The sequence below is a fragment of the Danio rerio genome, chromosome 12 (genome assembly GCF_052040795.2).
Source record: "Danio rerio strain M-AB ecotype USA chromosome 12, GRCz13ab, whole genome shotgun sequence".
Lineage (NCBI taxonomy): Eukaryota > Metazoa > Chordata > Actinopteri > Cypriniformes > Danionidae > Danio > Danio rerio.
In genome coordinates, this window is record NC_141032.1 from 2,877,675 (window position 1) to 2,897,500 (window position 19,826).

Here is a 19,826-nt window from a genome sequence, read left to right on the forward strand (position 1 = left end):
ATAGTTGGAAGGATACAGCCCTAGACACAATCCATAGGCTATTATTAAACCTGTTGCAGTCATGGTTGGCTATGTGCAGGAAATGTCCTTGCTTATGCCACAATATCTGCCTGTAAAATAGCAACTTTTATTTCCATCAGCCTTAGTACACTACGCAGCAGAAGAGTCAAGCTTTAAATAGGAAGTTATACAAACTTTTTTCATAAAAGTTAGATACCAATTTTTTATGATTTATGCTAAGCTAAGCTAAAAACCCCAACTGAAAAAACTGCTTAAACCAGCCTAGACTGGTTGACTGGTTTTAGCTGGTCAACCAGGCTGGTTTTAGAAGGGTTTTGGCCATTTCCAGCCTGGTCTTAGCTGGTCAGGCTGGGAGATGACCAACTAAAACCAGCTTGACCAGCTAAGCCAGGCTGGGAGCCCAGCCAAAACCAGCTACAGTATGTCCAGCTTAAACCAAGCTGGATTTAGCTGATAATTTTTCAGCCTGACCAGGCTGGAAACCAGCCTGGAAATGGCCAAAACCCCTCTTAAACCAGGCTGTTCAACCAGCTAAAACCAGCCAACCAGCCAAGGCATGTTTAAGCTGGATTTTTCAGCAGGAAGTGCTTCTGCCAAATACAAATAGACAAAATAGATTTTTTAAAAATGGTACAACTCAACTGTTAATTAAGACGTTCCTTTAAAGACGTGTTAGATAATGATATCAATTTGTTAATTCTTTCTCATTCTCCATCAGAGGGTCACTGAAACATCTACTTAACCAATTCATTCTGTAACACCGCTTCTTGGTGGACTGGGGAGAAAATAAATACATAAATAAATAAGACACAAGAGAGATGGAGAATTAGTTCTGATTCAAACTGGTGTTTATTTGCAGTACATGTACAATTGGCATCATAAGATCCCAGTGCATTCTTTGTAGTAGTGCACTTCTCATCGTCTGTATGCTGTTTAGTGCACACAGAGCTAGCAATTGGATAACTAACTGTAGGGCTGGCATTGCTAGCAAATATTACATACCAGCACCAAATCTTAACACGCTGGATAATTTACAGATGCTTTTGAACAGGACTCAAAGTCCAGGAGCTAAACTGAACACCTTGCTAACATCAGCCACAGATTTTCATTTTTGGTAAAACAGGTCATGTAACATTGACAAAACAAAACAAAATCCAGGTTTAAAAAGACAAAACATTAATTTCTCGGACAGTACCAAAACATCTCTCTACCTCTGGGTACGTAAAACTAATAAGTCTAGATCTAGCGATTACAACTAGCATGACAGCAGTGGGTATTGCACATGAACTGTAAAAAAATGAGTACAAAGAAGGAAATTAAACAAAGAGATCAAATTTACATTTCAGTTCTTTTACTTCTAGGTGAAGTATACATAATGTACAAAACTACACGTCGCCTTATATTGACAATAGTTCACTTTAGAAATAAATAAATAATGAAATCTGTATTAACATCTATCTTACGGTCAGCTATGTCGCAAAAAAAAAAGGAAAATCTGTAGAAATTTAGAGTGAGGTAGTTCATCAAAGCCTACTTTGATCTGAATCATAACGTGTTTGAGAGTTGAAGTGAAAGCGAACACAACTGAGGAAAACAAAGAGTATTAAAATTCCTTGACGTGCCTAAAGAGAGCAAAGAAAGAACTTAAGAGCACTTAAAATGGAAAACAAACATGAACGGGATGCGACTAAAACAAAATGTCTGCCAATCGTTACGCAAACCTTCCATTTCCTTCGATCGCCATACACATACATTCGATAGCATTGCCTCATGGGAAATGTAATTCCCACTTTACAGCATTTGATGCATATTTCCATATAGAAAATAAAGCCGCGAACCAAACACGACAAAAAAAGTTCCAATTTACTTTGATGAAAGACCTTGCTTGAGAAAAACGTCCAATCACATTCTCAACATACCCCAAAAACCTTCAAGCTACATCCGGAACAATACAAAAATAGACACTCCAACTTGACAAGAACAGGAATACTTTGGAAAACCTCACCCAAATTTCTCCTTTCTGATCGTTCAGAAATCGATGCTGGACTCTCGAGGCACTTTCTCCATTTAGAAAGCAAATCAAAAAGCAAAGATAACCCAATGATGAATGGCGTTTTTGAACATTTAGCGATGGATTTAACACATTAAGGTCATGATGTACGCTTCACATCAAGTGTACAGTAGGATGAGCATAGATTACACTACATACACCAGCTATGTACACATATTATTACATTCCAAACATTACATAGGCATTTTTTTCCTCTTAATATTACAATGGAAAAACTGTAGCCAATTACATTTGTCTTGATAGTATTTGTGTCTCATTTGCCAGTGAAATATGAAAACATTGACTTTCTCGAAATACCTCAAGCAATTTTGCCTATTTCTGAAAATAATAGCAGTACAACATGGCTAACCAGAATACGTTTTTAGCATATTTTGTTTATTGCTTCATGGCAAGCAAGTCACAAGTAGGTGCAGCAGATTCTTAGAATAAAAACAGGACCCAGCATTCATGATATGCACGCTCTTCAGGCTGTGCAATTGGCAATTAATTGAAAGGGGTGTGTTCAAACAATGATTCATTCTTGAAAATAGATTCGCTTCATCTGGCATGTGCTTGGTAGCTCCTCACAGTAGTGATGGGTCGTTCATGAACGATTTGTTCATTTTGAACGAATCTTCAATATGACTCTGGAACTACGAGTCTTCTCAGGGAGTGATTCGTTCATCCGCGTGCGCACATTTGTGTAGGTGGTATCGTTCATTTAAAGTCTTTGGAGTCGTTCATAGCGGAAAGGCAGATGCCAATCATATGCGTTTAGACCCGGAAAAAAAAGAATTGAACCGTTCATCTCTCGAGTCCTCTATCGGGTCGGAGTCATTCGTTCCTCACGGGCCAATCATATGCGTTTATAGCCGGAGAAAGAATTGATCTGTTCATCTCTCGAGTCCTCTATCGGGTCGGAGTCATTCGTTCATCACGGGCCAATCATATGCGTTTAGAGCCGGAAAAAGAATTGAACTGTTCATCTCTCGACTCCTCGGGATTGAGTCATTTTGTCATGTGATGAACGAACGACTCAAGAACCAGAAGATTGGTTTAGACTGTGTGTGTACATTGAACGAAACACTGACTTTCGAAGACATGAAGAGGTGAGCTGAGCAAAGAGACGACAATACCTTCATTGACAAAAGAGCAGGTCAACATTGAATTATTATTTTCTCCTTCTTATAGTGATCTATTTATGACGTAATTGTCATGTGATCAACCTTTTGGGCTAGTTGTAGATGTGTTTGGAAGCAATTTGTAACATTTTAATAATATTTTGGCAAATTGAACCAAATGAGCGAAATGACTCGAAAAAAGATTCGCTCATCTTGATGAACAAGACTCAAAGATCCGAGTCAGTAAAATGATCTGAACTTCCCATCACAACCTCACAGTAGTGATGTGCGGATCAATACTAAAATATCGATATCTCCGATGCTAGCTTTGTGTGTTCTAGAATCGATTATCTTATCAAAATATTGATATTTCAGTAATTTGGAGCAAATATGTCATTTATTGGAAATAGAAATACAGTGGAAAGTAACCACAATTACCCTAGTTTATCGGAATAATGCCAACTTAGTCGGAACTACTTGTTCTTCCGCTTGCCGAGTCATGTGCATAATATGGCACTGTACAACTGCAGAGCACGCTAGCTAGCCGCTCAGTCAGTCCGCTGGCACATGTTGTTCAGTTGTGCTGTCATTGGATATGGGTGACCGCAAGCGAAGTTTTGTGTGGAGCTACTTCACTTCCATAAAATCAAACAATGCGGTTTGTGACACGTGTAACAAAACAATGAGGTACTGTGGTAATACCACAAACCTATTCAAACGCCTACATATAAATCACAAGACAGAATATGACTAGGTGGTCAGAAGAGGAGGAAAGAAGAGGCACAGGCGCTGCTGGGGCAAGACAAACATCGCTTTCAGAGTCCTTAGGTGCAGCAGGCAGGCAATATCCAGGTACAGAGGGAGAAAATGTGGCTGTATGTGGACGTAGATGGTGGTTGCCGGAAGTAGCTTGTTCTCCGTTGAAATGAGTGGTCGCTTCTCTCTCGCTTTGCCGGTGTGAGTCACTAGTAGTGTGAATGAGGCTTGACGCGTTTAAATGAAGCGGCAATGTTGTTGGTGTTGCAAGGGGAAATCCTCTTGCCGACACCGGACAACAGCTCCTCAAACTGGGCTTGGCTCAGTCGGATGCACTGCTAAAAGCGTCCATCATCCGGATATAGATTCTGGTGGAGTTGATGAACCTCTGGGTGCACCTCTGAAAGGATCTAGTGGACTAATGGCGCCAAACAAATCTACGCTGTTTTTCAGCCTTCATAAAGCACAGCTACTACCTCAATAAAATCCATGTTAGCCATTTAGCATCGAAACTAGAGTCACGAATTTGACTCTATTTGAATATGAGTCGAATTTGACGTGCGGATGAAGCGAGAAAACACAAAAGGTTCAACGGTGTAAACGCACCATGAGGCTTTTTTCAAATGCATGTTCAACAAACATGTCCTTAAATAGGGGCCCACCTGGTTCACACCTGTTTTATCCCAAAATTGATGACCTCACTGATCGAAATACCACACTGCTATTTTTTTAAACACACCCCCTTCAACTAATTGCCCAATTGCACATCCTTAAGAGCGTGCATATCATAAATGCTCGTGTTTGTTTTTTGAGAATTTACTGCACCTGGTAACTTGTTTGCCATGTAGCAATAAAAATTATTATGAAAATCTGGATTATTCTGGTTAGTCATGTTGTCCTGCTATTATTTTGAACGCTACTGTAGAAAACCATCACATTTAAGCAATGTTTACACATTTCCACTTAAAGCAAACAAGAAATGAGAAACGTTGCGTTCATTTTTCATGCTCCTTTGGGTTTCATTAATATTCATTCTATATTCATTTAGCAAGAGTGCTGCATCCAGTAAATCAGTTCGGTGTCTTAACGCATACTCAATAAGACAACAAAGCTGTATGCATATTGGTTATAAATTCAAAATCAGTACTGGAAAAATCGAAAGCATTTTGTATGCATGGGCCAAAAACCTGGCATGGGCTTCAGATCATATATTGAAGTGTTCAGACATGAAGAGCTGTGACTGTACAGTTGAAGCGGAATTAAGCTGGGATGTTTTCTGTGTTTGTAGATGAAATATGTACAGGCTAGATTACATAATGTGAATTCTGAAAACCCAAACGTGTTTTTACAGAGAGAATATTATGTGAAGTAAATCTTGTGTGTGGAAATTAGAGGAAAAATCAGCTTACAGATCCCGAAAAAGCACTTTAAAATGTGATTCTGTAAGACAACCGAATTAAACGTTCAACTAATCGTGATTTAGTTACACAGGCCATAAATTAAACCACTTATCAGACCAAAACAAACATACAGATGCCTTTTATACTCCAAAGCAGTAGTAACAGTGTGGAAATACTCACTTGTCCAAAAAAAATGGACGTGCCATTTAATGAACCTCCACTCATTAGTGATTAAAATGACTCTCAAAAAAATAAAACATCTCGAAAAAAATATATTCACCATTTATCTTTACAAATAAACTTGAATCATTCCACTTCCGAATGGCAAGACGACGTAGCAGTAGCTTCAATTTGATGCAAAGTTCAAAATAAAAACAGGAAAGCAGTGAAAGTAATGCTGGTTTGGTGTAAAAGCCTTTGAGATGCCCTCAAAAAAACTATCCCCGCCACTCTTACACTTTTGAATTGACAAGAGCTTGAAAGTTTGAGGATTCTGGAGGGTGATGGAGAATTCTGGAGGGTGATGGAGAATTCTGGAGGGTGATGGAGAATTCTGGAGGGTGATGGAGAATTCTGGAGGGTGATGGAGAATTTTGGAGGGTGATGGACGATTCTGGAGGGTGATGGAGAATTTTGGAGGGTAATGGAGAATGTTGGAGGATGATGGAGAATTTTGGAGGATGATGGAGAATTTTGGAGGGTAATGGAGGATTTTGGAGGGTGATATATGATTTTGGAGGGTGATGGGAGATTTTGAAGGGTTATGGAGGATTTTGGAGGGTGATGGATGATTTTGGAGGGTGATGGAGGATTTTGGAGGGTGATGGAGGATTTTGGAAGGTAATGGAGGATTTTGGAGGGTGATGGATGATTTTGGAGGGTGATGGAGGATTTTGGAGGGTAATGGAGGATTTTGGAGGATGATGGAGAATTTTGGAGGATGATGGAGAATTTTGGAGGATGATGGAGAATTTTGGAGGGTGATGGAGAATTTTGGAGGGTGATGGAGAATTTTGGAGGATGATGGAGAATTTTGGAGGGTGATGGAGGATTTTGGAGGGTGATGGAGGATTTTGGAGGATGATGGAGAATTTTGGAGGATGATGGAGAATTTTGGAGGGTGATGGAGGATTTTGGAGGGTAATGGGAGATTTTGAAGGGTTATGGAGGATTTTGGAGGGTGATGGAGGATTTTGGAGGGTGATGGAGGATTTTGGAGCGTGATGGAGAATTTTGAAGGGTGATGGAGGATTTTAGAGGGTGATAGAGGATTTTGGAGGGCGATTGAGGAGGATTTGGGAGGTGACAGAGGATTCTAGAGGAAAATAGAGGATTTTAGAGGGCAACTGAGTATTTTGAAGGGTGAATGAAGAGATTTTGGAGGTGACAGAGGACTCTGGAGGAAAATGGAGGGCAATTAAGGATTTTGAAGGATAATGTAGGAGGATTTTGCCGGTGACAGAGGATTTTGGAGGAAAATGAAGGATTTTGGAGGGCGACAGAGGATGAAGAATCCTGACAAACACAATGAGGGATTTTGGAGGGTAATGGAGGATTTACGGGGTAGTGGAGGATTTTGGAGGGTGAATGAAGACAATGGAGGATTTTGGAAGGTAACTGAGGAGAATGGAGGAATTTGGAGGGCGATTGAGGATTTTGGATGGTAAACAAAGAAGGATGGAGGATTTTAGAGGGTAACAGAGCATATTTGAGGGGGCTAGAGGATTTTGGAAGGTGACAGGGGAGGATGGAGGATTTTAAAAGGCCAATGGGAGGATTTTGGAGGATGAAGAACCATGACAGAGAACAATAGATGATTTTGGAAGGTGATGAAGCATTTTGGAGGATGAAGAATCATGACAGAAGACAATGGAAGGTGATGAAGGATTTCAGAGGGTGACGGAGGTTGAAGAAGGATGGTCATCTGCAGCAGTGCAGCGCTCCGTTGGACGTCTCCTGACTGCTGTCGGTGTCTGAGGTCAGCGTGACCTCGGTGGACATGGACGACACATCGTTTATGGAGGAGGACGACGTCGAGGGCTCATGGGAGTCACTGCTCACTGCTGCACCTGTGCTATGAGAAACAGAGCCAATGTTTATCAGACAGGTTCTGCAGAGACAATGGGGGAATATGGTCATAATGGACTCACACAATAGCTTAATTCTTCCACTAAAACACATGAATGCACACAATATTGGATGTTCAGAAGAGAAAAACTTGAGTCATGTGAACCAAATCATCAAACGTAATGACAAAAGAGAGATGTTATACTAAAAATAAATTATATTTAACATGAACGGACATAGCTAGACAGGTTAAAAACAATCTGGCAAACATTAATAGTCATTTAACGATTTAAATATTGCTAGTATTGACCTTATTTGGTCATGCGGAAGTGCGCTTGTTTTTGCGATTCTTTTAGAACTTTCGATTCAGTTGCCTATAGGAGAAATGACTAGGAAAAATAAGCAGTCAAACTACTTGCTCTACAATTAAGTGTGTTCATGAATATAGAGAAAAAGAGTTCAATATTTTAAAAAGAAAACATTAGTTTGTAGCATGAAGCATTATAACGAGCTGTTTTTAACATCTAAAAATCAATGAAAGTAAATGAGAGGGGAAGTCTCAAGCCAAGAAGATTCCAATGGCTGCGTCCGCTCGTACATGAAGAACAAGGTTAATATAAAACACTCAAATTATTTAGCTGTAATGCACTTTTAAAAACTTCAGAAAATTAATACTTGGAAAATATTAGTTCTGCTGTTGTTTGTGTCCCAATGTGTAGTAAAGCTCATTACTGCCCTCTAATTAGTGCACACTACCTAGTGATCCACAAATTGTGGAGCTAGGGAGCCGACTAAGACAACACCTCATTTTGAGTGTAACTATGAAACCACGACAACCACATAAAATGTTTCCATTATGCAAGAAAGCTATAGGTGTGTGGCGAATACACCGCTTTCTGCGTCCTGTGTGAAAGCCCAAAATAGCTGGTTTCAATAAATCAAGCAGTAAACTCACCTAGCGAGGCCGGCTGTCCTCTGATCACTCCATTTTTTGTTCGCTCCTCCCATTCCAGCACTTCCTTGTATATGAGCTCTGATCAAGAATAGATTGGGATTGTGTCAGGAAAGCAGTCTTAAAGTGAAGATTTATTTACTTTTTGCAACTAATTCATGACGTCAGCTGCATTTTAAACTAATACCAAACATACAACAGAAGTACCAAAAATAAGATTTGGATTTTGGCATATCTGGTCGTACCTTGAAATATTAAATAATATAAATGACAAAAAATAACAACAAAAATACACACACCTTTCCACTCTTCCACTGAGTGTTCTCTCTCATCGAGCTGTTTATCCGTGATCGCTGGTGGCGGCTAAAACCAAGCAAATAAACGTCATTCAGACTAGAGCTGCATATGTTAACTTAATCTATTTGTGTTGGGACAGCATGAAGGAATTGTGTGGAACCCAGCATTTTTACAGTGTAAGAAAAGCATCTTTTGCATTGGTATTATTCAATTTCTGTATCTAACTATTAGTGGACTACATAGAAAACCGCCAAATCGTCTTATTCTAACTTTCTTGTATTTCTACATTCATATAGCAGAAAAATAAAATATAGCAATATCAGATTTTTCCAATATGGTGCAGGCCTAATTCAGACACATCACAATACAAAGCCAAAAAGCCATCTGTTCTCCTCTCCAAAACATCAATGATTAATCATAAGTAATAATAAAGACTCTGTCAAACACTCACCGCCTCCACTTCTGATGGGTCGTACCAAACGTTGATGTAGGGGTGCTGAAGCGCCTCGTCTACAGAGATCCGCTTGGATGCATCTATTACCAGCATTTTGGATAACAAGTCTCGTGCCTGACTCGCTGCAAAAATACAGTTGAAGAATTATTAGTCCCCCTCTATAATTTTCCCCAATTTGTGTTGGAAAGAAAGAAAAAAAAGTAAGAAAGAAAAGAAAGAAAGAAAGAAAGACAGAAAAAGAAAAGAAAGATGAAATATATAGAAAAAAAGAAATAAAGAAAGAAAAAAGGAGCAAGAAAAAGAAAGAAAAAATAATAGAAAAAAGGAAAACTAACAAAAAAGAAAGAAAGAAAAAAGAATGAAAAACAAAAAGAAAGGATAGTGAACAAAAATAAAATAAATAAAAAAGACAGAAATAAAGAAAAAAAGGAAAGAAATAAAGAAAAAAATAAAGAAAAAAGGAAAGAAAGAAAAAAATAAAACAAAGGATAATGAACAAAAAAGGAAGGAAGGAAGGAAGGAAAAAAAGAGAGAAAAAAAGAAAGAATGAATGTTAGAAAAAAGGATAACTAACAAAAAAAGAAAGAAAGAAAGAAAGAAAGAAAGAAAGAAAGAAAGATAACTAGCAAAACAGAAAGAAAGAAAAAAGAATGAAAAAATAGAAAGGATAATGAACAAAAATGGAAGAAAAAAGGAAAGAAAGAGGAAAGAAATAAAGGAAAGAAAAAGAAGGAAATAATAATAGAAAAAAGGATAACTAACTAAAAAGAAAGAAAAAAAGAAAAACAAAAAAGGAAAGAAATAAAGAAAAAAGAAAAGAGAAAGAATAATAGAAAAAAAGATAACTAACAAAAAAGGAAGAAAAAATAATACAAAGAAAGAAAGAAAGAAAGAAGACAGACAGAGGGACAAACAAAAAAAGGAAAGACAGACAGACAGGCAGACAGGCAGACAGACAGACAGACAGACAGACAGAAAGACAGACAGAAAGACAGGCAGAAAGACAGGCAGGCAGACAGGCAGACAGACACAGACAGACAGACAGAAAGACAGGCAGACATACAGGCAGACAGACAGGCAGACAGACAGAGACAGACAGACAGACAGACAGACAGAAAGACAGACAGAAAGACAGGCAGACAGACAGACAGACAGGCAGACAGACAGACAGGCAGACAGACAGACAGGCAGACAGACAGAAAGACAGGCAGACAGACAGGCAGACAGACAGGCAGACAGGCAGAAAGACAGGCAGAGAGACAGACAGACAGAAAGCCAGGCAGAAAGACAGGCAGACAGACAGGCAGACTGACAGGCAGAAAGACAGGCAGACAGACAGATAGATAGACAGATAGACAGACAGAAAGACAGGCAGATAGACAGACAGAAAGACAGGCAGACAGACAGACAGAAAGACAGGCAGACAGACAGACAGAAAGACAGGCAGACAGACAGACAGAAAGACAGGCAGACAGACAGACAGAAAGACAGGCAGACAGTCAGACAGATAGACAGACAGACAGACTGACAGGCAGACAGAAAGACAGGCAGACTGACAGACAGACAGAAAGACAGGCAGACTGACAGACAGACAGACAGAAAGACAGGCAGACTGACAGACAGACAGAAAGACAGGCAGACTGACAGGCAGAAAGACAGACAGGCAGAAAGACAGGCAGACAGACTGCTTTTCCAGAGTAATAACAGAAGAGTAAAGGCTGACCCTTGAGTTTGTTGTGGTCCGAGTCTGCGGGGAAGAGCACGTCTGGGAAGAGCTTCTCAAAGCTGTATCCCGCATACCGAGGCCGGTTCTCCACATACGTCCTCACAGACTGATTCAGCTTCATCATGAACTCCTGTGACGGCGTGCCCAGCTGCTCGATCACTTTATTCCACTGGTCAATATCTGTAGATGCACACGCTGAGGAAAACTACTGACCGACAAGCCATCTAGAGAGAGATCATGCTTCACTTTGAGCTGTAATTGTGCTTAATTATGCGGTTGATTAAGTCGACAGAGCAGAGATCAACATCCCAAATATAAAAATATGAATTATAAACTAAGTGTTCACTTTTTACACTTTGGAATAAAAGCAATTGTAGAACAGCATGCTTAAATATAATTAGGAGAGGGGAAAAAATTATTAAGTAAAGAAGGGAACAACTTGTGAAATTTGACAAAATACACATGGAAAAAAAATACAGTAATGAATATTGTGTCGTGTGTAATCATAAACGTGTCAATTTAACAATATTCAATTTAGTTAAAATAATTTCTTTGTAATTTTGTCTCCTTATAAATGAATAAATAATAAATGAATTAAAAAATAAACCAAATGACTAAATAAAATACCGACATATTAATGCATCACAACGAGAGTGTTTTTAGTGACTAGTGGCGTCTTTTTTGAATAGTTTTCTAATGGCCGCAATCATTTTGCATACTGCTTAAGGCTGATTTATACTTCTGCAGCAAGCGCACGCGTATGGTTTGGTGCAGCCTTTGCACGGTTGCACAGACTTCGCTGATGCACACCTCTCAAAAATGTTACTATACGTCGCAACGATGCATAGTGCAAGCTCTGTGATTGGTCAGCTTGGTAACAGCGATGAGTGTAGGCAGTGCTGAGTGCCTGTTGGAGCGAGTGTTTACAAGTGTCCCGTGGAGGTGCTCCAGATGAAAACTGTTGTTTTGTGTTTACTTTGTGATTAAAGTTGTTGCAAGTCCCGCCTCTGAGTGAGTTTGAGCTACTTGTACATTAAAGTAGTGTTCAGAAAAAAACTTTTAAAAAAAATTCATACTCAGAATGGAGAAAAAAAGAAAAAAATCCACACCATTAAAACAGAAATATTAATAAAAAATCATTAAAAAAAAAAAAAAAAAAAAAAAAAAAAAATCACAGAACAAAAAAAATAAATAAATCGTGCTCTCAAAGCAGAACATTTTCGTACTCAAAAAAGAAAAAAAATATTGCACTCATGAAATTTAGTAAAAATAATAATAATAAAAAAAATAATAATAGTTTTAAAAAACGCACTCTCAGAATGAAAAAATAATTATTTTAAAAAAATTACACAAAATGGAAAAACAAAAATGAATAAATCACGCTCTCAAAATTGAAAATTCATACTCACAGACTAGGGAAAAATAAATTTATTTATTTATTTATTTATTTATTTTATTTTATTTTTTTACACTCCAAGAATGAAACAAACAAATAAAATAAAAACTTCTCAAACATAATAATAATTTTTTTTTAAATGAATTTTGTTTTTTTTTAAATATAGTTAAAGTCAGAATTATTAGCCTCAGTTTATTTTTTTCCTAATTTCTGTTTGACAGAGAGCAGATTTCTTTAACACATTTCTAAACATAATAGTTTTAATAGTTTTAACTCATTTATAATTACTGATTTAATTTATCTTTGACATGAAAGTAAACAATATTTGACTAGATATTTTTCAAGACATTTAAAGGCTTTACTTGGTTAATTTGGTAAACTGGGCAGCTTAGGGTAATTAGGCAAGTTATTGTATAATGATGGTTTGTTCTGTAGATTACCGAGAAAAATATATAGCGTAAAGAGACTAATAATTTGACCTTAAAATTATGTTCAAAAAATTTAAAACTGCTTTTATTCTAGCCAAAATAAAACAAATAAGACTTTCTCCAGAAGGAAAAATATTAACAGACATACTGTGAAAATTTCCTTGCTCTGTTAAACATCATTTAAGAATTATTTGAAAAAGAAAAAAATTAAAAGGGGGGCTGATAATTCTGACTTCAACTGTTTATAAATAAATAAATAAATAAATATATAAATAAATAAATAAATCACACTCTCAGAACGGAAATAAATTGTACTCTCAGAAAGGAAAAATTGCATTTGGTGTGATCGGCTCCAAAGTAAAACAAGGACTTTTTTTTTTTTTTTTCATCATATTAAAAACAAAACTACCTTTGTTTCATTTGGTCTCAGGCATCAATGGCAACACATATTAAGGTAAAATAAAACAAACAAACAAACAAACAAACAGACAACACTTAAAATGGGACAGTAAAGACAACCAGGTAAGGATACGGTCTGTGCCAGGAAACAACACACTACCTCTGACCATTTCAGCCATGATGCAGCCAATAGACCAGACATCAACTGAAAAATGAAATGACAACCAAATTAAAATGCAAAATGAAACGGCATGCTAAATGCCAATAAAAGAACACACACACACACACACACACACACACACACACACATAACAAACTACAGGGTGCATTGATGTGGATGCGACAGAGGTGAAAGATGCATGCAAACATCTCAGTGAGCGTCAGAACTACGCCTCAAAAAAACAAAACCAGCACAAAATCCAAGAAAAAAAAATCTAGAGGCTGAACAAGGATACAGTCCCTCCCTGGAAAAAGGATTTTGTGCCGCACCATCTCTGCCATAATGCAGCCAACAGCCCAAATATCCACTACAGCAGAGTAGCACAGAGGAAAAAGAGAAGACATAAGCAAAGCGGAAAAAGGCCAGAGCGACTGCTTGAGCCGGTTTCTTCCTTAGCGCAGCGTTTTTGCCCTTCAAATTGATCAGTTGCGTGTTGGCACTGCAGTGAACCACTAGTAAGACTAATGCTCTTTCTGTCTCAATGCTCAGTGCTACAGGCAAACGCGTCCAGTGTGTTTGTGCATGCAGAAAACACTAAGACTAGTGCAGCTGGACAAAAAACTCCCTGAAAAGGACTCAACATTAAACAGGGTTCCCACTTTAAACCAAACATCAAATTCCCTGACTTTGCACTGACTAAAAAAAGCTGAATTCAATGACATCTAATTAATATAAGAACAGGCTGCTGTTGGGCTAATATGTTAAAATTATGTTAAAATAAGATGTTAAATATTCATAATATATGCATTACTTTTATATTATAAAAACAAATACACAAAACCCAAGAAAATACAAAAACCCATATATTATAAATGTAAAAAGTGTTATTATACATTTATAAATGTATTATATATGTATAAAACGTTATTTTATACATATATAATATATTAAATAAAAACATATTGATCAGTTGTGACCAGTTATATAATATATTAAAATAAAAACATAATATTAAAATGATTTTTAGCTTTAATAGCCACTATAAGAACAAAAATTAAATAATTTATCTCAGATTTGAGGTAATCGCTGTTTATGAGGCTGTTCCTGTTGTGTCACGTGTTTGACAGCTCTATAGTAGCTTCACAAATACTAGATTTAGCCTTTCTGTCATCTACTTTACACAGTTTTGAAGTGGTCATTTTGAAGCTTTATTATCCAAGCATGTTTGGCTTAGTGAACAAGTACAGTCTAGTGACTGCATTTGACTTGAGTGGCTGCAAGTTGATGAGCTAAAAAAGGAATAAAATGGAGCTGGAAAATAGTCAGACCATGTAAACTGGCGTGAAACAACAGAAAAAATAAAACTAACAAAAAATAAATTTTAAAAATATAATAATAAAATAATGAATGATTAAATGCAATACATAAATAAATAAATGCAATAAATGAATGAATGAATAAATAAATGCAATAAATAAATAAATGAATGAATAAATGCAATAAATAAATAAATAAATAAATAAATACGCAATCAATAAATAAATGCAATAAATAAATTTCAATAAGTAAATTAATAAAACAAAATAAATATATAAATAAAATGCAATAAACACATAAAATAATATAATAAATATGCAATAAATTAAAGCAAAATAAATAAAAATAAATAAAATAAATGCAATTAAATAAATAAAATGCAATAAATAAAAAATGCAATAAATATGTAATAACTTAATGCAAGAAATATATAAATACACAAATGCAAGAAATATATAAATAAATAAATGCAATAAATAAATAAATAAAAATAAATGCGCAAGAAATAAATGCAATAAATAAATAAATAATTTCAAAAAATAAGTAAATATAATGCATTAAAATAAATAAATAAATAAAATGCAATAAATATAAAAAATGCAACAATTAAATAATAAATTGTACATATGCAATAAATAAATAAATAGCAATAAAAAATGCAATAAATAAATAAATTAAAATAAAAAACTAAAATTTAAAGCGACAAAAAAATTACTAAAAATCTATTACTTGGACAAAAATTTGTTTAAATTCCCTGACTTACAATGTTTGAAAGTCATCAAGTTTCCATATATTCCTTGACCTGTGGGAACCCTGGTTAAAACCCTGCAGCCGTTTGGTGAGATCTGTTTTCAGTTTTCAGCTGAATGGTGTGAAGGTGCTCGTGTGCGAATCTTGACATGCTGCAAAGCAGGGGCGTCAGGTTGGCACTCACCGTTAGCTTGATAACCCATGCCCAGGATGACCTCTGGGGCCCGATAATAGCGTGTCACGACATAAGGAGTCATGAGGAGGCCGGTTGCAGCCGTTCGGGCCAGACCGAAATCCAGGATCTTCAGCGTGCAGTCCGATTTCACTACTATATTACTGGGTTTCAGATCCTAGGAAAAGATGAATAGTTCAGCAAAGGTAAGATGTAGGACTCTGAAAATATGTAGGACTCCTTTTATGTGATATGCATATATGCACTACCTGACAAAAGTCTTGTCACTTATCCAAGTTTTAGGAAAAACCAATAATAACTTGACTTCTGAACTGCATCCCAATCATCACAAAAACTGCAGAAGACCTACTGGAACCAGCATGGAGCGGAGATTCTCACAGAAATCAGTCAAGTTTGGTAAAGGAAAAATCATGGTTTGGGGTTACAGTCAATAAGCGTAATCTTAACGCGTTTGCCTTTCATAGAAGCCACTTCTGATACCAAACGATCAACTAGAAGTCAAGTTAATATTTGTTTTCCCTAAAACTTGGATAAGTGACAAGACTTTTGTCAGGTAGTGCTCTTACAACCGGAATCAACAACAAGCCTACTGTCATGGAATAGAAAGAGTGTGTTTGTACCCTGTGTATGATGCCAGCAGCGTGCAGGTGTTTAATGCCGCAGAGCATCTGATAGAGCAGGTAGGACAGCCTCTCGTGGTCCAGCTCCATCTGAATCACCTGACACAGGTTTGCATCCATCAGCTCCATCACCAGATAACTGAACACACAAGAAATGAGGCACTCACAAATAAACAAACACGAATGCACACAGGCCAAATAACTCATTCAGGGGATGCATTTTAGTTGCATGTCAAAACACATTTAATTTCTATTAAAACAAAACATTTAGACAAATAACTTACACATCCTGGAACTCTTCAAGTGTCTTCTGTGGTGTGAACACGTTTAGTAAGCCAATTATCTGCGAAATTAAAACAAACTGCATGAAAGATATGCCAAGAATTGTGTGGATCACCTGCCTGAATGCATCAATTATCATATTATTATTTTATAAATATGTTATTACAAAAATAAACCAAACACTACACATTATATAGAGCTGGAAAAAATGAAGAGGGGGAGCTATTATGCAAAAATCACTTTTATAAGGGGATTAAACACAGTTGTGTGGGAGAAGTCTATAAATATAACCAGCTTCTTAATAGTAAACATGTATTAATTCTATTGTTAATAATCAGACTTCATTTAAAATAGTGTGCAGGAACGCTTTGATTGACATTCTCCCTTTGCAAGGTTCATCAGAGGGGAGAAGCCCCGCCCACTAGTGACCATCTCTCCCTCATTAGCATTTGTTAGTTTTTTATCTGGTGGCTATGCTGACACATAGGCATTTGTAGCTCCACCCTTTTTTGAAATTAGCACAATCTCATTTGAATTTAAAGCGACAGCCACCAAAATGCCACGATTAGGATCAAAGCCTAAAAGGGGCAGATCAGAGAGCTGGAAAACATTATTTGTGGGGTATTTTGAGCTGAAACTTCACATACACACTCCAAAGACAAAAAGGGGCATACTTTTAAGCAAACATTAAAGATAAAACATTTAAATGTATAATAAGCATTAAACAAACCAAGTAAAGCAATAGTGAGCAGACTTTCAGAAACAGAAACCCTCTTCCTGACCCCAAACATTTTTTTAAACACACACACACACAGACAAGAAAAACAGACAGATCCATGTCTTACATTTTTGTGGTTGACGCATTTCATCAGGACCAGTTCTCTGTAGGCCCGTTTGGCATGAGTTTGGTTTTGAAAGGGTCGGCTGAGTTTCTTAATTGCCACATTTCGATCGAGGACGTGGTCATACGCTGAGCTAAAAAGAGGAACACAAGTCTGTCATTCAACACTCTATCTACATCTTAGATTGTGTTCATCTGTTTCTGAGCGATTGCATGCAAATGTCAACCTTTCTATGAAAAAACGTTTTACCAAAACAGTCAAAAATGTTGCTGTCAATGTTTTCAAACACATTAAACGGTGTTTACACTCACCGGCCACTTTATTAGGTACACCTGTCCAACTGCTTGTTAAAGCAAATTTCTAATCAGCCAATCATGGCAGCAGCTCAAGGCATTTAGGCATGTAGACATGGTCAAAATGACCTGCAGCAGTTCAAACCGAGCATCATAATGAGGAAGAAACATTATTTAAGTGACTTTGAATGTGGTTGTTGGTGCCAGACGGACTGAGTATTTCAGAAACTGCTGATCTACTGGAATTTTCACGCACAACCATCTCTAGGGTTTACAGAGAATGGTCCAAAAAAGAGAAAATATCCAGTGATCGGCAGATATCTTTGGGTGCAAATACCTTGATGTCAGAGGACAGAGGAGAATGGCCAGACTGGTTCCAGCTGATAGAAAGGCAACAGTAACTCAAATAAGCACTCGTTACAACAGAGCTCTGCAGAAGAGCATCTCTGAACACACAACACGTCCAACCTTGAGGCGGATGGGCTACAGCAGCAGAAGACCACACCGGGTGCCGCTCCTGTCAGCTAAGAACAGGAAACTGAGGCTACAATTCACACAGACTCACCAAAACTGGACAATAGAAGATTGGAGAAACGTTGCCTGCTCTGATGAGTCTCCATTTCTGCTGCAATATCACATGGTCGGGTCAGAATTTGGTGTCAACAACATGAAAGCATGGATCCATCCTGTCTTATATCAACAAATCAGGCTGGTAGTGGTGTAATGGTGTGGGGATTTTTTTCTTGCCACACTTTGAGCTCATTATTACCAACTGAGCATCATGCCAACTCCACAGCCTACCCGAGTATTGTTGCTGACCATGTCCATCCCTTTATGACCACATCTTCTGATGGCTACTTCCAGCAGGAAAATACACCATGTCATAAAGCACGAATCATCTCAGACTGGTTTCTTGAACATGACAATGAGTTCACTGTACTCAAATGGCCTCCACAGTCACCAAACCTCAATCCAATAGAGCACCATTGGGATGTGGTGGAACGGGAGATTGGCATCATGGATGTGCAGCCGACAAATCTGCAGCAACTGTGATGCTATCATGTCAGTATGGAGCAAAATCTCTGAGGAATATTTCCGGTATCTTGTTGAATCTATGCCATGAAGGATTAAGGCAGTTCTGATGGTAAAATGGGGTCCAATCGGTACTAGTAGGGTGTACCTAATAAAGTGGCCGGTGAGTGTATATGTGATTTACCAAAGTCACACACGAGCCAATTTTACATATGTCACATCCACAGCACAAGCTTTTCTTCAAAGCAAAAACGTCAAATAAAATCAATCATGCTTGTTCTATAGAGAGCCGACTCTCCTCTTGTTAAAGAGCATGGTTTCTTGTGGGTTGTGCATTTAAATTCACAGAAGTTCTAGAAAGCATGTTGTATACTGCAAACTTGTATACTATTTTGGTTAAATCCATAACGCATGATTATTTCCCTCATTTAAAACATAAACGATGTTTAGATATTGATATATTTCTGATCACATGACTCTATGGTTAGCTGCTTTGTGAAATATAAACAGATGTTTGAATATAATGTTAAAGTATGCTCACTCTGTGAGTTTATGTTTTGAGTTTTTACTGCAAACGTCACATCCATAATGCTGGATTTACTCTTTTATATTTCACAGGTTGATGAATTTATTCCACTCACCAGACGATGCCTTGTGCTCCGGACCCGATTGGTCTTAAATTCTGATAGCGCTTCAAAACGGTGAACGTTGAATCTCCTACATCTATGCTGTAATATTCTTTCTCGCGCTTATTCCTGTTCATGATGAAAACCGTACTGACTGTATCCTGGGCATTCAAGAAGAGCTTCACCTTCAAAAATCTGAAAAGACAAAAATAAAGCAACGAATAATTCACTGCTCCTGGTTTTGCTTTTGGTTTACCATGAAAATAAAAACAAACACTTTTATAAGGGGTTTAAACACAGTTGTGTGGCAGCAGTGTGTGAATATAACCAGCTCTAATGGTTATAATCTCTGCAGACACACTTTGATTGACATTCTGCCAGAGGTAGAAAGCCCCACCCACTAGTGACCATCTCTCCCACATTATCATAGACAGCCCTGAGTGAGAAGCAGCCTTCCACCATTAGAGGTCTGAATCTGCCGCTATGGTGACCATCTCTCCCTCATTAGCATGGGGCGTTAGTCTTGTTTTTGAATCTGCCACTATGCTGATACACAGGCATTTGGAGCTCCGCCCTCTTTGAAAAGACCACAATCTCATTTGAATTTAAAGTGACAGTCACCAAAATAACACAATTAGGATCAA

The 19,826-nt window shown here is 37.4% G+C and overlaps 2 protein-coding genes across 2 annotated transcripts in view; both read right to left on the reverse strand.

Annotated features, from left to right (window-relative positions):
* Positions 1 to 840: 840 nt before the first annotated feature.
* mapk8b (mitogen-activated protein kinase 8b) overlaps positions 841 to 19,826 on the reverse strand; it is a 22,952-nt gene continuing 3,966 nt past the window's right edge. The window contains 15 exon segments of the mRNA NM_131721.3: positions 841 to 2,525; positions 2,555 to 2,828; positions 2,910 to 6,044; positions 6,186 to 6,490; positions 6,531 to 7,422; positions 8,371 to 8,448; positions 8,667 to 8,730; positions 9,116 to 9,240; positions 10,842 to 11,024; positions 13,201 to 13,272; positions 15,479 to 15,644; positions 16,108 to 16,246; positions 16,392 to 16,450; positions 17,235 to 17,364; positions 19,198 to 19,377. Coding sequence (NP_571796.1) covers positions 7,406 to 7,422; positions 8,371 to 8,448; positions 8,667 to 8,730; positions 9,116 to 9,240; positions 10,842 to 11,024; positions 13,201 to 13,272; positions 15,479 to 15,644; positions 16,108 to 16,246; positions 16,392 to 16,450; positions 17,235 to 17,364; positions 19,198 to 19,319 — 1,155 coding nt within the window. The 5' untranslated portion in view covers positions 19,320 to 19,377 and the 3' untranslated portion in view covers positions 841 to 2,525; positions 2,555 to 2,828; positions 2,910 to 6,044; positions 6,186 to 6,490; positions 6,531 to 7,405.
* Positions 852 to 7,206, reverse strand: LOC147841250 (uncharacterized). Its single transcript, XM_087275462.1, has 3 exons — positions 7,144 to 7,206; positions 4,744 to 6,663; positions 852 to 2,551 (listed from the first exon to the last, which is right to left on the reverse strand). Exons 1-2 carry the CDS (start codon positions 7,204 to 7,206, stop codon positions 5,695 to 5,697), a joined length of 1,032 nt encoding a protein of 343 aa, XP_087131588.1. The 3' UTR covers positions 852 to 2,551; positions 4,744 to 5,694.

Coding starts and splice junctions, on each gene's coding strand:
- LOC147841250 (XM_087275462.1), bottom strand. CDS start 7,206: ATGATTCTTCATCCTCCAAAATGCTTCATCACCTTCCAAAATCATCTA. Junction 6,664..7,143: donor ATCTATTGTTCTCTGTCATG/GTTCTTCATCCT, acceptor ATTTTCCTCTAG/AATCCTCTGTCACCTCCCAA.